The following is a 16462-nucleotide window of genomic DNA, read 5'->3' on the forward strand; positions in this document are numbered from 1 at the left end:
AAGTACAACTATCTATGAGATCATAAGAGAGGATGTTGTCCATAAGAGAGAAGGACTTTAAGCATGGGAGTTGGCGCAGAAGCTTGTAGCTAAGACCATCTACCCAGACAGGATTTTAGTCCGTTAAATCAGTGAAGACGACAGAACTGTTTTATTTTTTACCTAGTACTTGGTCGGTACAGCTGTGGTTGGATGGGAACCCTGTCTGTTCTATGGATATTCTTTCGAGTAGGCGAGGAGCTATTAGGTTATGTAGCAGTCTCTAAAGAAGGTTATATAACATATTAAGTAATGAAATTGGACGATAGCTTTTTGGCTAGTTGGCTGGTTTTCCATGTTTTAGTAACGCAATAATTTTTGCTGTTTTCTTTCTATCAGAGATTCTACCTTTGTTTAGGGTATCAGAAGAAAACAGAGCTAGCCACATTTGTGCATATTTTCCACAATGTCTGATAAACTCGGAAGAATACCGTTAAAATCAGGTACTTTTTTGGTTTGTAACTGATTGATCTTCTTCGTTTGTGAAAAGTTTGGTTGTTGATTTGATCTTGTAACAAGTTTTTAAAATACCTTAATGCTTTCTTGACCGGTCATGTGTTCGCAATCTCTTTGGTGTCTAAACGTTGAGGCAATGTGCGAGTCTGATCTGATATTCACTGTTTGACTTCTTGGTTTATTGGTGTCTTCGAGTTTGCTAAGACGATTCCATGCTTGAGGACTAGATGTTTTGAAGTCCAGAGATTCGACAGTCTCAGTCTATTTTTCACGACGCGCATTGTCAAGGGAGTCCTAGTACTTCGATTCTACCTCCTTTCTTCTTCACACGATGGTATTCTGTCCTGTGTTGTAAACAATGTTTCTAATATGTTTGTTCTTTACATGCTTTAATCTTGAAACTGTTGCACTGGTTTTGTCCAGAGTTTATAATGTGTTTGTTCTATACGTGCTGTAATATTGAAACCGTTGCACTGCATCTCATACCGGCATTTAACCATTTGACTTCTGTATGAATGGTTCGTATCTCGCTTCTGTAACAGACAACCGATTTTATTAGTTCTTATTCTACACGTTTATTTCCATCTCAGTTCCTATTTCGGTTATTTTATGCTTTTGTAAATATTCAAAAAGCTTTAAAGTGAAGTAAAAAACTTTTAGTGTAAAATGATAGATGTATACTTAATTTTTTTTTTATAAAAAATTGAAATTATCTAAACTGATTAAAATTTCCGAACGTTTTCGGTCTTATCAGACCACGTAAAGTATCCACTTAATAAGGTGCAATAACCTTTGGATTGCATAGGGATTGCATTGAGATGTATGTAGGGAACATACACACGTCAGTCACGAAACCACGTAGAAACTCCTTCGGATTGCACTTACACGACGTCAGTTTTCTTATGTCCAAAATCACATTTAAAATTTGTGGACACGTCCGCTTCCACACGCGGTCAAAACAAAATTATGAGTCAGATTCGGCTGAAATTTTGACATTAACCGTCTATTAGAATGTACTACATGATAGTAAATTCCTCTTGCGATAGTGGCGCCATCGGGCGGTGAGGTTAAGTACTTATCGGTTCGCAGTCGTATATGCAGTAACTGCGTAAATACAGTATCGGAAAGAATTTAACGTTGGTATGCTCTTTCAACAGGAGGAAGTTGGAAAGGCATATTTAAAACGGCATAGGATTATAAGGTTACCGAAACACCTTGTCGAAAAAATTGAATAGTGGAACTAACTCGAGAGGAGAGTATCAACATTGTTGCCAAACATATTGTTTCTATTTGACCTGGCGTTTTTTTAGCGTTTGAAAAATGTGCTAATCAAATTTGGATGAATTGATTTAAATGACAGCTTATTATTTTTATTGAGAATAAGCCACAATTTTACTTTATAATCAGTTTAATTTAAAGTTTTATTTGCTGTTCGGAAATCAGTTTCAAAATACAAAACATTATTAAAAAAAATATTAATACTTTGTATTTTGAGAAGGATTTTCGAAGTGTCAAATTGTGGATTATTCCCAATAAAAATAGTAATTTGTATTAAGATGCAACAAGAAAAAAGCTTCAGAAAATGACGTCGTCGCTTCGTCTTTTGTAGATATCGCTTTCTAGGCATGGCCATGGATCATTCCTGTTTCAAAAACTATATTTGTAATAATTCGGTATAACCTGCTCACTCATGGGAGTATATAGCGAATTAAGATGAAAATGGTCGAAAAGTTACGTCTTTTAATTAAAAATGAGATATTTGGCATTTTCCAAATAATATTTTTGAAACCATATTTTTGTTTAGCTATTTTAGAAGTAGTGGGTGTGAATATAAAATTAGTTCTATAAAAATGAGACAAAAGTCTATCGGAAACACTTTTTGATCTTTGTATATTAAGTGAAACATAATGTGAGTTATCTTTGTTAGATATCTCGCTAATTTTGTAATTAATATCCACCATAAATTTTTTCCCTACCAACGCTATGATGAGGGGAATTCATGCATAATGTGGAGGGTAGACTAGGAGGAAATACGATTGTGATATTTATCTATTAATTGAAAACATAATTTAATATTTTTGGTAGATATCTCGCTGATTTTGCAATATCCATCATATTTTTTTTAGAACCTGTATATAATATGTACTATTTAAAAACTTATCTACATTTCTTAATGAATTATTTTCTTGTCTTTTCATTTTTTTATTTCATTTTGCTTTTAAATGAAAAAGGGCGTCTTGGAGAAAAATACAAATTCTGCATGTTTTTGATCATATTGATTTAAAAAAATTTATAATTCTCAAAATTAAGGCTGAGGAATTTAGATTAATGAAAGAAAAATATCATTCTTTATCCCTATTTATTATCAAATAAATATATACACATTTTTCCTAATTAATCTCACCATAAAATTTCATAGTAAACAATTTTTAAAATATATATTGGAAAAAAATTTTTGAATGTCATCATTTGTTATCTCAAAATATCTGGAAATCGGAGACTCCAACACCCCTTGAAACATCTACTTCTGGGAATATATTATGAAAATGGTTGTGAATCATTAGTCTTTTAATCCTAATGTCGTGAAAAGGTTCTAAAACTATCTTCTTGTGGCATTTTTCAATTAGATATTATTTGTCACAATCGTATTTATGTACAATCAATTGTGGTTTAATCCGATATAAAATAATATCTATGTGGCTATGGTATCTTTATTGTTTGTGTTCATTCGTTGCAATTCGTTGATAACCGTATCGCAGTCGGATCATGCCCATCTAAGAGAAATTGAGAAGGTGAATTATTATTTTCACAAAGCAGTATGTAAAAAAGTTATGTTAGCTATGAATATTACGTAAGTCTATATGCAGGCGTGTATAAAATGTTCAAGAGAGATTTCTGCGTTTACTAAAATCAGTAATAATAATGATCAATGACAATAAATCGTTTATAGTAAAATAATAAATATAATATAAATTTTTCTAATAATATATATATATATATATATATATATATATATATATATATATATATATATATATATATTATTAGAAAAATTTATATTAAACTCACTCGGTCCCCGGATTGAACCGCAGAGAATTCTTTTAAATGAAGTTTCGACACTCTCTTTGGAGTCTTCATCAGTACCTATTTCGGGAGTATCCTAAATCCCCAGCTCTTCTCACTACTACACTCACCGTCACTATAACGGTTACTACTGCTGTTTTTTTCTTCTTCAGGTGCCCTATCCGTTGCGGACGTTGGCTATTAACATGGTAATTCTGATCTTGCTTACGGCAATTCTGAATAGTTCGATCGATGTAAGCCTGAATCATTTCCGCAGATTTTGGAGCCACCAGTGTTTTCTCCTACCGGCCAACGCGTGCTGTTTATTTTTCCCTGGATAATCATTTGAAGTAAGCGGTACTTATCATATCTAAATATGTGGCCTAGATATTCAAGTTTTCTTTGTTTAAATATGCTCACGATTTTTTTTGCTTTTCCAATTCGGTGGATTATCTCTATGTTCAGTTTAAGATATTCGAAGAATGCTTCGATACACCCGCATTTCAAATGTTTTTAATTTTTTCATGAGTATCCATGATTCTGTCAGCGTTCAGGCCTCCATACTATATATTACATAGTATGTCAAGGTATACAGTATATTGTTTATCCATAACTGTCGAGTAGGTTATTTCTTTTTGCTTATCAGCATCCATTTTGTCTTTTTGAAATTGAGGCTCAGGCTGTTGTCCTCACAAACTACATAATCCCTCTCCATTGTCTGTTGTAACTCACCTCTGCTACTGACAAGGATCGCCTTGTTATCGGCATATCTCATGCTGTTCGTTAACTCACCGTTTATTTTTATGCTCTCTTACATTTTCCAGACATTTTTAAACATTTCCTCGGAGTAGATATTGAAGAGGAGTTGGAATAAGATATACACCTCTATCAAATTTTGTAAAATTCTTCTTCTTAACGTGCCCCATCCCTAAGGACATTGGCGATCATCATGGCCCATTTGACTCTATCTGCAGCCGTTCTGAAAAGTTCTATTGACGTTTTCCCACTCGATTGCCTCAGATTCTTCAGCCAGACCGTGCGTCTTCTCCGCGGTCCTCTTTTGCCTTCCACCTTGTATGACCAGCCGCATCAATTCGTATTTCTCGTTTCTTAGTATGTGACCAAAGTAGCTCATTTTTCTTTTCTTTATAGTGTTGAGTATTTCTTTATCTTTTTTCATTCTTCGTAGCGTTTCCGCATTTGTTATGTGTTGTGTCCAAGATATTTTCCACATTCTTCGATAACACCACATTTCAAAGTTAATGAGTTTTTTCTCTGTCGCCTCTGTAATTGTCCAGGCCTCAACTCCATACAACAGGACAGAGAACACGTAGCATCTCAATACTCTAGTTCTAATTTCGATGTTGTCAAATGCTTTTCTAAAATCCAAAAAACACAAATAAACATCCGTATTAACGTATCTACACCGCTGTATAGACACCTGGAGAGCTTGCTTCTCCCAGAAAACTGCTTCTCTAGTTCCAAGAGCTTTTTGAAAGACTTGACTTACATTTATTAAATATTCTTGTATAATTGATCTTGTTTGTCATTTGTTTCTTCCAGATTGTTACAAATTTCGGCTGCTTAGTGCTGTAACTGCATCTTATATATCTGGTTTAAGGATAGAAGGCCCTTCCATACTCGTTTATCTAACCATCAGTCCTGTCCGATACAAATAATTTTTCTGTGCTGGATTCCCATGTTTCTTGATGGCTCCGAGATAAGATTTCCATCGTTGTCTTTTATGCTGTTGAGTGACTTATTGAATTTGTTCTTGTATTTGTACTATTTACTTTCATATTATTCTATTTCCCTGCATTCGCTGTAAACCCATTTTTCTGTGGATTCTCAATTTTTTGTTCTAATGAGTTTATGGATCTATTGATACTTCTCTAAATTTTTATTCTTAATTTACGTCTTTTATCTATCATATCCGTTATTTCATCAAACATCCATTTTTTCTTTTGTCTAGCACATTTTAATGGTGTCGCGCATGTTGTTTGTATAGCTTCTCTCGATTTGTCCCTCTCCAAACTATGCCTCCAACTTTGCCGGTCCTGCGCCGATCTTCTCCAGGTTCTCACTATTGTTCTGAAGCTATTTTCTTGTGGCATTTTAAATTAATTACTATTTAACTGGGAATAAGCCACAATTAAAGGTTAAAATACGTTTATTGACGTTTCAATTTCCACTTCGGAAATCGTTCTCAAAATACAAACATTAGTAAATTAAACAAATTTTTAAACAAAAACAAAATTTGTTTAATTTACTAATGTTTGTATTTTGAGAACGATTTCCGAAGTGGAAATTGAAACGTCAATAAACGTATTTTAACCTTTAATTGTGGCTTATTCCCAGTTAAATAGTAATCAGGTTCTCACGTCTAGCACATTTTGCGCGTCCGCTGCCACTTCATCCTACCACCTTTCCCGTGACCTTCCTTTTGGTCTTGCGCCATGCATTTTACTATCTAGGGCTCTTTTTGACAATCTGTGAGTCTCCATTCTCACTACATGACTAGTCCATCGAAGTCTCTGAAGTTTAACGAATTCTGATATCGGTGCCTCTTTGAACAGTTGGTAAAGTTCATGGTTGTACCTGGATCTCCATACTCCGTTTTCGTTAATAGGTCCAAATATCTTACTTAGGACTTTTCTTTCAAAGACTTCCAGCTTTCGTTTTGTATCTTCTGTCATCACCCATGTCTCGCATCCATAACATACTATTGGTCTGATAATAGTTTTGTAGACCCTGTTTTTTTTATCTCCAGTGTGTGTTTTTGGAGTGGAACAAATGGGCAAGCTTTGTTTCTCTTTACCATTCTTCTTTGAATTTCTGGTTCTTCTGTTCCATCCGTGTTTATGTTCCGATTTGTCCTGTATTATGTCTGACTAATGTACTTTTATTCCGGTTTCTGGGTTAGCTAATTTCTTTATATTTATTGTGTTTAGATCAGATTTTTTTCTCCAACTGTTTTATTCTCATCACCATTCTGCGTATCAATCGATTGTGGTACATATGGGTATCGACACCAGGGTACCTTTTTACGCTTTATCATGTTAATGCTGCTATATAATCTGATTATTTTGTTTTTCTCCGGTGAATCAGCGGCAGATTTCGATGTGTATATTAGATGGTTGGGGGACTTGAAGAGTGTATTACTTAACAGCGATTTATATTCCTGTCAGAAGCAGTTAAGCCTATCGTTTGCATTAGATTGTACCTCCGCCGAGCTTTGCATTATAATCCTCCATCACCAATGTTACTTCATGTGTTTTTATTGCTAGTTGTCTCATCTTTGTTTAGATGATACTTTTGTGCCGTCATTTATACAAGTGGCTTACTAACTTAGTGTTTGAGTGGTTCTTAAGCTGTATATATATATATATATATATATATATATATAGCTTTATAACTCGAGAGTTTCGTAACAGAAGAAGTTAAATTGATAATATAAAGTCTCCTGATTCCCTACATCACTTCACTGCCACACTCACTACCATTATACAATGCACTATTGTTTTTACTAAACCAAGATATTAATGATGACGTGGCTTGCTGACGTGGTATTTGGGTCTGTGGTGAAGCAAAGTTTCTTTACACACCGAGATGGATTGGTAGAACAGACAGTATTTTATTGTCTCTTTAAGTTGAAGTTGACTGAAAGTTGCTATTTTTTTATTGAAACATTTGGTGAGTTTTCCTTCGCCGAGGATCATTGGTTCATAAAAAAGGATTTGGTCTGTAATCGTGGATTTAATTATATTCTATATTGTATGTAAATCTATATCCTGGGATTTTCAAAATTTATTTAATGACCTCTTTGTCTTAAACATGACAGTCTGCACAGGAAATTTCATAAACTTCGTGTTATTCGTTTGGAATGTTGTTTTTGACATATCGGTAAAAAAAATAAAGTTTTTGATTCTTCTATATATTTTAGAGTACTCAGTAGGTACGTTATTGATTAGTTATTAATATTTTAGTTGAAGTTACATAAAACCTGCAATATAAAACATGTGCATAAAGTATGAAGCAGTCTTGAGTATAAAGCAATTTCTTAATTTGTTTAGGAACCGTTGTTATGTCGATGTCAAGTTGACTTTAAATTAAATGTAATTTTCAGTTACAACTGTTAAAACTTTTGTATATACAATTTAAAAGAATGAACTATGAAAATGTTCAGTAGTAGCTAAGCTGATTTTTAGTATTTCTATCTACGTCCTTGGTGTTGTATGGTCTAAATATTATAATACTTTTTATGACAGTTGTTAAGAGAGTTAGATTTGTTTCATTACATTTTAAATGTGTTCATCTCATTGTCATTACATGTTGCATTTTATTAAACCATCATTACTCATTTATTCGTTTTATTTCCATTAGAATCGTAGATGTAGTAAATTTAGATCATATCAGTGCTTAGTGAAGAAGTAAGTATACATTTTTCCTCTTTAAGTCCGCCATACATCGTCAATGAGATATCTACTTGGTCAAAGTACAACCAACTGCCAAAAACGACCGGAAAAACCCCTGGATCCAAACAAGATATAAAATATCGAGTCATGCAAATGGCAAGATGTATATTGAACGCACATGCGCTAATAAGGCTGAAATATTGCGCAAAACAAGCAGAAATTAGCTCAGAATCATAGCAACTTCCTAACTGGACATGCACCTGTCAAGGGGCAGCTGCATATAATTGGACTGTTTCATGGATACTTAAGCTGCAAGATTGATAACACAGAATCTGAAACAGTCAATATATTCTGCATGTCTATATGGCACAAGATCGCCGGCGAAAATACTTTTTGGATACTATCAAGGTACTCCACAAACATACCATACCCATCCACTAGACCTGTACAAGCTGGTACAGAGTTGCAGAGTTCTGATTAATTATAGACGTCTTATGAAAAAGTTCTCACTTTACAAAAATTGTAATTTAATCTCACTGATTTACTTTTATAACAATATGTACAAATTCTTCATTAATTTTTGTCTTTTGGCAATTTTGCATCATTTCGTAATTCCCTACATTCACTACTGTTCCAACAATAAGGCAACGCTGTGCGAAAATGACAACGTCAAATTGGATGACGTACAATGGATTTAAGGTGAAGAGAACAACAACCTGTTCAAGAAATTAACGGATAAGTTGGACATTATTAAAAAAAATGACAATTTACATTATAAATGACATTATATACAAATTTAGGAAATATAGTTAAATGACATTTGGAAGAAATACTTCCGCGTTATTCCCTTGCATAACTTCATACCTATATAAATTTCATTCACAATATATTCTTTTGTTATTTTCGTATATCATACAACACACAACTCGTGTTTTTCATGCTTCTCAGTATATTTAATATTGCTCTCTAATGCTAAGCTTTTCTACAAAACCATTACTTGTTAAAATTATTCCACTATTCACTATCTACAAACGAGCATTTTACAAACTTCGGGTCATTAAAAAGAGGCCACTTAGAATTTTATAAGAATTTTTCAATAATTTTAAGTTTATGCAATTTATTCTATTGTAAATAAATTCCCACAATGCAAAAACACTTTTAGGCACCGCCACTGGGTCCCGACAGGTCAATATAGTGTACAGTTGAAAAGTAGTGTTTACATTGTAAAGAGTAAACTTGTGCAATTTTTAAATTTAAAACTATGGCTTAGAGATTTGATAGATCTGTTCAAACTGTTATTTTGATTGATAATGGAATGAGTCAAAGAGAAGTGGCTAGACAGCTTGAAGTTAGTCGGTATATGGTCCAAAAAACATACCAACGATTTGTAGAGACTGGATCTCACGAACGGCGATCAGGATCAGGCGCGAGAAGAATCACGACGGCCAGAGAAGACCGTTCTTTACAACGCACGTCTTTGCAAAATAGGTACTTTACGGCTAGACCAATCTAAAATCGTTTTCAAAATGCTCATGGGTGGACATTAAGCACTTCTACAGTCACAGTGAGAGGAAGGTTGAGGGAATTTGGTCTAAGGGCTCGCTGCCCAGCAACAGGACAGTTGTTAACAGCAGCACATCGACAACGCCGACTTAAGTTTGCTAGACCACGAGCACTGGACAATAGAGGATTGGAAAAATGTTTTGTTTAGTGATGAGTCCAGGATGGTTCTTTATGGCTCAGACGGTCGCATCAAAACGTATAGAACACGTAGGAAACGATATGCTGCTTGTGCTCGACTAACACGTGTTGTTTTTGGGGAAGGCTTTGTAATGTTTTGGTAGGCATTTCATTCGAAGGCCGTACTGATCTCGTATTTATTAATAGAGGAGCGTTGAATGATCACCGATACATTACCGAAAGTCTAGACGAGCATGCAATGCCTTTTAATGGGTTTGTGGGCGAAAATTTTATTTTCCTGCAAGACAACACGCGGCCACACGTAGCCAAGATGGTAAGACAATACCTGGAAACCGTCGGTATGCCAAAAATAAATTGGCCGGCTCAAAGCCCAGATTTGAACCCGATTAAGCATGTTTGGGATCAACTCAAATGAGTAAGAAACAGTGCTCCAATAAATCATGAGCAGCTTCGATTGGCGCTCATGAAAGAATGTGAAGCGTTTCCTCAAGACAACATCCAGAATTTGATCAATTCAATGCCAACTCGAATGAGGAGTGTAATTCAAAATAGAGGTGGTAATACAGTATGTTAAAAATCAAGACTTTATTGTAACTTTTATAAAGAAAACAGAAAAAATTTACAATGTTAAGTTTTAAAATTTTGGGAGAAGTTTTTTTTTGACATTTATTTTATAGTTATTTTAAAAAAGGTTACATACTGCTTTAGAACATATTCTTAAACATTACACAAACATCTAATGACAGTCGATTTCTTAGTAAAGTTCTTAAAAATTTAAAAATGCGAAACATTTTAGGTGACCTCTTTTTAATGACCCGCAGTGTATATTCTGATGCTTTGTCTGTATCTTTCTACTACCAACAGCACACCGTAATTGTGTCCTTGAAGCTTTTTGCTATTAATCAACTATTACGTGATCCAATACTAGGAGAACACTGAGTTTAGAACAGCTTGATGCAACCGTACTCCCACGTGAAATTTATCACACTTTTTTTCTTCTTCTTCTTAGCCTTCTATCGTCCATTTTTGGACATAGTTCTCTTTTAACTCTTTCCATCAATCTCTATCCTAAGCAACATTCTTCCAATTCGTTTCGGCTCTTCTTTTTATATCATGTACTTATCTCATCAGTGATCTTCCTCTTGGTCGTCTACTTTTGTAAGGTCTTCATTGTATTGTGGCGTTCCAACGTTGGTAATTTGTCTATCAGTGTGACCTGCGAATCTCCATTTGAGTATGGCAATTTTTGTTGTGATATCCTAGATTTTTGTTTTTGAACGTTTGTCATACGAATGATATTTCCCATGTTTATCATTTTATTATTTTTATTGCATGGCATTTTTATAAGCATGGCAAAAAACAGAACTGCAGAAAATGTAAATGTGTTAAACAACCTGACCCAAATGTACAAAACGTATAAGTAGATTAACGTAACAGATTCCGCCGATTAGAAAAGCAGATATGGGGATATGAAAAATAGAACATGGGCACGTGACGGAAAACCAAAAACAAATCTGTGTGCTTCATACTTAGAGAATATATTCCAAAATTACGAAATGTACAATGAACACGATGTGAGCAATACTGATCAAGGAATAATAAAGCCTAGTACCCCTAAAAAAGTAACCAAAGTAATCAAAAACAATATGAATCCCAAAAAGGCTCCGTGATTTGACTTAATAACACGTGAAATACTACAACAATTCCCTAGGAATGTCATCGTAAAACTCATAAGCCTTATAAGTGCAGTATTCAGGTTATAATATATACCAATAACACGGAAAACCGCTGAACTAATCATGATTCCCAAACCAGGGAAACCAGTAAACAAAATAGAATCGTACAGACCAATATCGTTGCTAATACATCGCATAACAAATATTACAGAGAAATATCTAGAAGAGAATAAAATATCTTCTTCGTCATGTACCATGTCCTTTCAGAACGTTGATACCATGAACCATCATAGCTATCTTAATTTTATTCACTTCTTCTTCAGCTGCCATCTCCGCTACGGAGGTTGGCAATCATCATAGCTATTTTAATTTTTGAGGCAGTAGCTCTAAATAGTTGTTTTGAGCTGCATCCAAACCATTCTCTCAGGTTCTTAAGCCATGAAATTCGTCTTCTTCCGATGCTTCTTCTATATTTCCTTGCATTATGAGTCGCAGGATGCCATACTTCTCGCCCCGCATCACATGTCCGAGATATTATTATTTATTTATTTATTCACTGCCACCCTAAATAGCATGCTTGTATTAACACCATACCAATCTCGCAATTTCTTCAACCATGAGGTTCTTCTTCGTCCTGGACTGCGTTTGCCTGCTATTTTTCCTTGCATGATATTTTGTAGCAACCTATATTTAAGACCTCTCATTACATGTCTGAAATACTCAAGCTTTCTCTGCTTGATGCTTTTTATGATCTCAGTAGTCTTGCTGAAACGTTCTAGTATTGTGGAGTTTCGAACCTTCTCCACCCAGGAAACTTTTAAAATTCTTCTATAGCACTACATTTCGAAAGCCTCAAGGCGATTTAGATCGATTTTGTTCACAGTCCAGGACTCGACACCATAAAGTAAGACCGAGAACATGTAGCAGCGAAGTAGGCTGATCCCCAATGTCAATTTTAGGTCTCTGTTACATAACACTTTGGACATCCTTCTAAAAGCCGCTCTAGCCTGATCTATCCTAGATCTAATTTCGCCGTGACTTTTTGCGTTACAATTTAATTGCTGTCCAAGGTAAACGATTTTATCAACTTGCTCAAGTTTGGTATTATTTACATATATAGACGGTTTTATATGCTGTTGTTACCTAGACACCTCCAAAGTGCAGTTCACAAAATAACTACTTGGAACAATAAATGGCGCATAAAAATTAATGAAGGTAAATCTGCCCATATCGATTTTACAAAAATAAATAATCACCCAGTTAGACTAAACAATAAAGTCGTCCTATACAAGAAAACAGTTAAATATCTTAGGGCTACATTTGGATAGCAAATTAAAGTGGCCGAACATATCAAAAAGAAATCTGAAGAAATGAAACTGAAATACAAGAAGTTATATAAGTTATTAGGTAGAAGCTCACAACTTACAATCAAAAACAAAGTGTTAGTTTACTAACAAATGCTTAAAACCAGAATCGTCCTGTGGTCTACAGATATGTGGCTGTTCTAGTGAGAGTAACTATGCTTGCCTTCCAAGAGTCCAAAACCGAAACATAGTCAACTCTGCGTGCTATATTTGCAACAAAGACCTGCATAAGGAACTCCGTGTAGTAATAATTACCAAGGCTCACGAAAATCGACTTCATAACTATATAAACAGGGAACTGTTAGAACTGCTGGATAATCAAGACCTAGTCCACAGACTCAAACGCACCAAACATTTCGAACTTGTCTGATAGTAATGTGAAAGTATAAATGTCAATTGTTAGATAATAAGGTGAACCATTGGAATACCTAGTACAGTAAAATAGCAGATTAGTTTAAATATAATGCATATAATTAGGTGCATTCCAAATAATATAATAAATTTTTACTATACACAACCAAGCACACGTGCTCGTAATCAATATTACTAGTGACTTAAAGTATAAAATGATTCACATTCAGTTTATTAAACTGCATCAATTAAATCAAAGGATGAAATTTTAAATGTTTTTCCTTCTTACTTGTCTTAGATGTGTTGTTGGAGACCTTTTTTATCCTCTTTTCAGATCCACATCTGCATGTTTTTTGTATATTTCGTTAAATGAATGTAAGCAATCAATTTGTGGATATCACAAAAACACCCAAGGTGCTATTTTTATTCTGTTAATGAAAATAATACCCAAAATAATAAACAAATATTGTAACAAATAAGATAATAACTTCTTCTGTTTTGGTTCTTTATTCAGAACTTCAAAAGGTTCCAAAGAAGTAAACAAAGGAATTCTTAAAACTGTTGAGCCTGAGAGCCACACGGCACTCACAGAATTTCAGACATTACAGAAAAACGTAAAAAATTAAAATTTTATTTTTTATTTAATTAATGGCTTTAGATAACTTGATCCATTCAGCCACGATAATGTATTTAACTACTTAAATTTATTAATGATGTATTGACCTATTGCATTTGTTAAAAAAAATATTAGTTCACCTAGAGGTAAATTAAAAATTGATTGTAAACATTAGTATCACAAGAATCAGTAGATTGACAAGAAGCCACACTTTAATTCGTTACATTCATGGCTCTAAACAACTTAAAGTGAATATTTAGAACCAACAAGGGATTACATAATATAGGGATACCTTTCATAAAAAATTAAAAGTTAATATAAGCTAGATATCTATGTTATGACATATTTTAAAAAATGGGTATGTGATGTAACAATTTTTCTTCAGGAATTGGTCAAGCCCATCCAGGAACCTTGCCAAATTATTTGAGTGTTATGGAAGGAGCTGCGCCAAATCCAGGTGCAGGAGTTTTTGGAGCTATTGGTCAGGTTAGCTTAGGAGATTGTTTAGGTAAGTTTGGAATTTCTTACGTATAAATCTAGTTTGCAAATAACACTTGAAAACCTACTTAAAGTCGTGTTAACACAATCATTTGAAACTTGTATGGAAGGAGATCAATCTTATAGTAAATCATTAAACAATTTTGTTAATAAGAAGTGAAATATAAAAATAGTTAAAGTTAAATAAACCACAGTATATAATAAAAAAAACAGTAGATCCAACGTTGTACAGAGATGTAGAACCACAAAGAAACCATATATCAAACAAGAGTATACAAAGGTACAAGATTTACTAATCAAAAAGAAGACTCCCGTAAAAGTTGTCAGTTTGTACAGAATTACTTTGATAATTTACTCTACATTTAATATCAGGTACGCTTCTCAGTCATCTCGTATCAAAGAAGAGACTATGACTGCACGAAAACGGACATGACTCAGAGAGAAAATAAGGGGGAGCAAATATCTTGCAGATGTGGCAAAAGGAATAGAAGTTACAAAGAATAACAGAACAATGGAAAAGTTTATGTAAATGTGTAATTTCAAAATAACGAACTAGTTCACTCCATCCAGTTTCTTACAGGATATCGTTTTATGTTTGTTATTAACACAACTAGACTTGCGAGCAAAAAATCTACTCACTGGATGAATTGTAGTTTATGCTTAGTAACTTTGTGTTGTGTTACTTTAAATTAAAACAACTAATGCAAAAATTATTGCCTATTATAGAGGTTCCAAAAAATAAGTGTTTGACTCAAATTCGGACCGTCTTGTAAAATTTGTTTACTTCTGTATGGCATAGGGAATGCAGCAAACATTATAAACAGGCATATTCTACGCAATATAGACCTATATGAATTTGCCGGTGGTAGTTTCAGTCGCTTTTCAAACGTTGCCATGTGTGTACACTCAACAACAAAGAAATATCAAGGAAAACGAAGATGACAATATGTGAAACAATATATAGGCCAACGCTGGAGCAGAAAACTGGATATTAAACGAAGACACTATAGAAGGATACAAGCAGCAGATATGAAATACCTTAGAATAACGATAGTAATATAAGTTTTTATTATATAAACACGTTTTGTGGGACAGTTACAATGACGGTGAAATTGATATTTGGCATATCTGAGCATATTGAGAAATGATATTTCTCTAATGCGTTTAATAGAGGGCGGCCTATTAGAACACTAGAAAATATGAATGCCTTTGTCTCTAAAAATCTGTCTTCGTTTGCTCTACGACATAACATGTTTTGGCTTCATTGAAAATTGACGAATTAGAACCGAAGAAAGACTTGAATAGGGAAATGCAGGATCCCTAAATAAACCTTAATAAGATACTTAAGCTCCTAAATAAAGTGGCACTTCAATTGTTTTGTGGAATTTTGAAATGTACATAAAGTAAATAAATAGGAGCTAATTTTGTAATATTGCATTTCAGGTGCCAATACTGCTGCTCCACGATCTAGTTTGGAACGGTACGAATCTGCATTTGACCCTTTTCGGCATCAGGCCTCGGCTGCTACGGCGCCTATTTCTTTAAATAATAATAGTTTCGGTTTGGGTACGGGCCAGCAGATGACTGTACTGAGTAAAAGTCCCACTCCTGCCGAATTAGGTGGCCCCAAAGATTCGAAAAATGTTGAAATTGCAGAAGTCATAGTAGGAGCAATTCTTGGTAAGTTTTTGTCAAGAAGAAAATGTATTTAACTACGATAAAGATACCGCCAAATTTGTTTACAGTCACCTTCATGTATGCATGGGTGTCGAAATCAAGGAGCGTTTGTAGCGTAATAGTGTGTATCAAAGGCTCATTGATTTCAGCACCCTGGTGCCGACGTATGGGAGCATGTGTAAATATGCGACCCTGCCGATTTTGTCGACCGTAGTATTAACAAACAACAAACCCTCCAGGAGCGGATTCGCTAAAATTTACAAAAAAGTATAATATTTTTATAGGGTTGGAATAATAGATATAAAATTAAATATCATATATCTTTATCTGTATTTATATCTATGTAGTTATACAAGGTGTTTTAAAAAGGTATGTCATAAATTAAATCACGCATTCCGGGGACAAAAATAAATTGATTGAATCCAACTTACCTTAGTACAAAAGTCTACACAAAAAAAGTTACAGCTCTTTGAAGTTACAAAATAAAAATTATTTTTTTACATTATCTCCTAAACTACTTGACATTTTGTAATAAAAATGGACACGTTACTTTCTTGTTCTGAAAGCATTTTTCATTCAAAAGAAACAACAAAATTTAAGCGCACG

General features: G+C 34.0%; 1 protein-coding gene across 2 annotated transcripts in view; it reads left to right on the top strand.

Moving 5' to 3' along the window:
- ps (RNA-binding protein Nova-1-like protein passilla) overlaps nucleotides 1-16462 on the top strand; it is a 260367-nt gene that overhangs the window by 228252 nt on the left and 15653 nt on the right. For both annotated transcript variants that reach the window (XM_072535481.1, XM_072535482.1), the window contains 2 exons: nucleotides 14067-14189; nucleotides 15623-15859. In XM_072535481.1, the coding sequence (XP_072391582.1) occupies nucleotides 14067-14189; nucleotides 15623-15859 (360 nt within the window). The remainder of the gene's footprint in view (nucleotides 1-14066; nucleotides 14190-15622; nucleotides 15860-16462) is intronic.

Source organism: Diabrotica undecimpunctata, chromosome 6 (genome assembly GCF_040954645.1).
Source record: "Diabrotica undecimpunctata isolate CICGRU chromosome 6, icDiaUnde3, whole genome shotgun sequence".
NCBI lineage: Eukaryota > Metazoa > Arthropoda > Insecta > Coleoptera > Chrysomelidae > Diabrotica > Diabrotica undecimpunctata.